Source organism: Galeopterus variegatus, unplaced genomic scaffold (assembly GCF_000696425.1).
Source record: "Galeopterus variegatus unplaced genomic scaffold, G_variegatus-3.0.2 Scaffold26, whole genome shotgun sequence".
NCBI lineage: Eukaryota > Metazoa > Chordata > Mammalia > Dermoptera > Cynocephalidae > Galeopterus > Galeopterus variegatus.
This window is the reverse complement of record NW_007726137.1, coordinates 374,144-377,628: the sequence shown is the minus strand read 5'-3', so window position 1 is coordinate 377,628 and position 3,485 is coordinate 374,144. Positions and strand designations below refer to the sequence as shown.

Genomic DNA, 3,485 nt, shown 5'->3' with positions numbered 1-3,485 from the left:
GAGCGCCTCCACGCTTCCCAAGCGGCGCACTAGCGCAGTGCGCCACCGGGCCGGCCCCTGGGCTTTATTTCTTAAACAACTTCTGTCCACCCACCTTGTGCCATCTTCAGCTAAATCACAGGGACACAGCCCACTGAGGGGAAAGGCAGAAACAGTCAACAAGGCATTGTCAGTACTGAGAAGGGCACCTAATACAACTTGTTCAAAATCTATTTTTTTCTTTTTCCAGGATTTAAAAAAGACTTCAGAAAATGCACGTTTAGGGCCGGCCCGGTGGCGCACTGGAGAGTGTGCTGCTTGCGAGTGCCGGCAGTGCTCGCGCCAAGGGTTCGGATCCCATGTGGTGACCGGTTCCCACTCACTGGCTGAGCGTGGCGCGGGCGCAACACTGAGGGTTGCGATCCCGTTGCGGGTCCCCGGTACGGGCGCGACACCGAGGGTTGCAATCCCGTTACCAGCCAGTAAAAAAGATAAAAAGGAAAAAAAAAAAAAGAAAACGCACGTTTAGTGCTTAGCAGTGCCCACCACACAGTAGGAACCTAATTTACAAGTGGCTACTACTTACCTTTTAGATGCACATCATTAGTGGTTGAAAATATATTACATACACAATTAAAATGTGGGCAGGAGGGTCTATGTGTCAGTCCTTGCTGCATTAGGACTTAGTCTACTGCTAAAGGTACCCCCTACAACTGAGTTAGGCCTAATCCAGGAGCTCAGTTCTGTCTCAAGTTCAAGGAAATCTTTAAAAGATAAGGCATATCGAAAGCTTAAGGCTTGACAAAAATTCTGGAGTTGGAATTTCTGTCAACATATATTGTTAGGTGTAAATATACATTTTACTTTCCCACCCCATTTTCCTACTGGCCACCACTGATATATCAGAAATAAACACTTAACTTCAACTACAACAAATAAGCAACCTCATATATTCTAGCTGCAAACCCAACTGTGTGCTTTGAAAATGGAACTGCAATAACCAATGAATAATCCCTTTATGTAATTATCATTTTTTTTTTTTTTTTTTTTTTTTTTTTTAAAAGATGACCGGTAAGGGGATCTCAACCCTTGACTTGGTGTTGTCAGCACCACGCTCAGCCAGTGAGCGAACCGGCCATCCCTATATGGGATCCGAACCCGGGGCCTTGGTGTTATCAGCACCACACTCTCCCGAGTGAGCCACGGGCCGGCCCTGTAATTATCATTTCTTCCCTCATAGTCACACCACCCAAAGAAACTTAAATTGGATTTCTAAAAGTGAATTTCCAAATTCTAATGATGGCTGGAAAGTCTGAAATCAAATCAGGTAATTAACTGAAAGTTAAATTGACTCAATAATTGTGTCACAGATACCGAGCAGAACTGCTTGTCCAGGGTTGGATACCAACATCCTCACTCGTGTTTCAAGAGATCCAGGTCTGGGTCTCCCAGCCATGACAGATTCCTGAACTGATTCACGAATAATTTAAAGGGTACATATAAATGATCTTCTGCTACATCTCTTATGTTGGTATCTTTCTTGGAGTTAAAGTCTACTCCTTAGATTAGGCAAATTATATTCACCATCTATCCTATCTTGGGACAACAAAGCCTACTTTACATAACTCCTTCCAGAGGAACCACTTCTCACCCTGCCCCATCAATGCATCCCACCATCCTATATGGAGATGTAGCTGGATCTACTTGTAGTGCGCCCAGGCCTTCTCCACATACAGCAAATAACAAGTGCAAAGACCCTAGTGCAGAAGCATTCTTGCCGTGATGGAGGAATAACCAGTGAACTGGAGTGATACCAGCCCAGATACAAGGCCTTTTACAGCATTAGAAGGATTTAAACATTTTATTTTCAGTTAAAAGATACCATTGGAGGGTTCAGACCTTGATCTCAAAGATAGTTTCATTATTACCTTCCCTTCATATCTAGCCCTAAGACTGTCCTAGAGCTTCTCCTATACTCACACCCCCAGTCCCAAATCTTTAAACATCATGTCTGTGCTGATAATTGACAGTGGCTTCCAATTCATACCCCCAGATCCAATTACCTTAACATCCTCCTCCCTTGCTAGTCTAAGAAGCTTCTTAAGCCCAACCACTGACTCTCTCCCCATGCCAGGTCTGTTCTGCCCCCGTTCTCTTCATCTTGGCAAATGGCTCCACAATCAACACAGGTGTTCAGGCCAAAAGGCTTCAGTTATTCTTAACTACCTCTTTCCTCCTGTCCCCAACCTACCAGCAGCAAGCCTTACAGGTCCTGCCTTCAAGTCTGTCCTGAGCTACACATTTTCCTCTGTCCTCACTGCTTTATTTTGGCCAAGTCACCGCGCCCTTCCACCTGAACTTAGCAGTAGCCTCCTGCCCTTGTCCTCCTCCCGTCAGTTCTCAAACAGATCACACACATCCCCACCTGAGGGCCTTGGCACGGAGATCCTCACAGGGATCACCTCCCATCTCACCCCTAAGAGAGACCTTCCCTGACCACAGGCCCTGAACAGCCCGCACCACCAACACTCCTGCTTATTATCTTCTTCAGGTATTCCTCTTCAGTGCGAACCATCTTGATTTGCTGTCCCACCCACATCAAGCTATAAGCACAAGACTGGAAACCTGTTCAGCTCATGTCTGGACCTTCCCAGCACACTCTCTAATCTAGAAAATGCTCAAGTAAGTAAATGCTGCAACTAAGACTCACCAAACAGGAACCACCTCAGTAGCACTAGCTCAGGACAGAAAGAGGAATCTGGAGCTTCAATCTTGATTTGCATCCTGGCTTTCACTTAATGTCTTTTGTGACTCTGGTATAACATCTAACTTCTCTAAACTGACTCTTTTTTTTGTTGTTTTTTTAAATTGACTGTTTAGAGGTAATATAAAAAATGACATCCAGGCTGCCTGGTTAGATCAACTGGTCAGAGTGAGGTGTTGGTAACATCAAGGTTAAGGGTTCGGATCCCTGTACCCGCCAGCCCCCCACAAGAAAAAAAAAAAAGATTCCGTTGTTTTGTTGAAACCTTCTGAGAAGTTCACGGTAGTCCGTGACACTCCCTGAAGCATAACAAGGACTCACTAATGACCGACTCCAGTTGACACCAGTTTTATTGATACCTATCACTGAGAAGAGCTTCCAGAGCCTTCCATCACCTCACCCTTGCAGTGTAACCAGCCAAGAAGGCACCGGATCCAGGGGGCTCAGCACATATAAAGGAGACGCAGGACTCGCCTATCTGACTCATCCTGGCATCTTGTGAAAACGGCAGAGTGATAAGGTCCCCAAATCCCACAGCCGTTTCAAGGGTCCCACCGTGCCCCTCCAGACCCCCCGTGTCCGGACCTCTCAGGCCTGTGGTCGGCGCCCCGGCGCTCTCCCTCTTCGTCGTCCTCGGGCTGCCGGCGCCTGCCGTCGGCTCTGCGCTTCCGTCCGAGGCTCCATCTCGCTGGGGATGGCGGGCTGCGCACACAGACGGCGGTCGGCGGAGGGGGGAGGCGGG

General features: G+C 47.3%; 1 protein-coding gene across 1 annotated transcript in view; it reads right to left on the bottom strand.

Annotated features, from left to right (window-relative positions):
* The window catches only part of SLBP (stem-loop binding protein), a 16,239-nt gene that overhangs the window by 10,876 nt on the left and 1,878 nt on the right, over positions 1-3,485 (bottom strand). Inside the window, exon 2 of the mRNA XM_008569510.1 lies at positions 3,329-3,445. Within this exon, the coding sequence (XP_008567732.1) occupies positions 3,329-3,445 (117 nt within the window). The remainder of the gene's footprint in view (positions 1-3,328; positions 3,446-3,485) is intronic.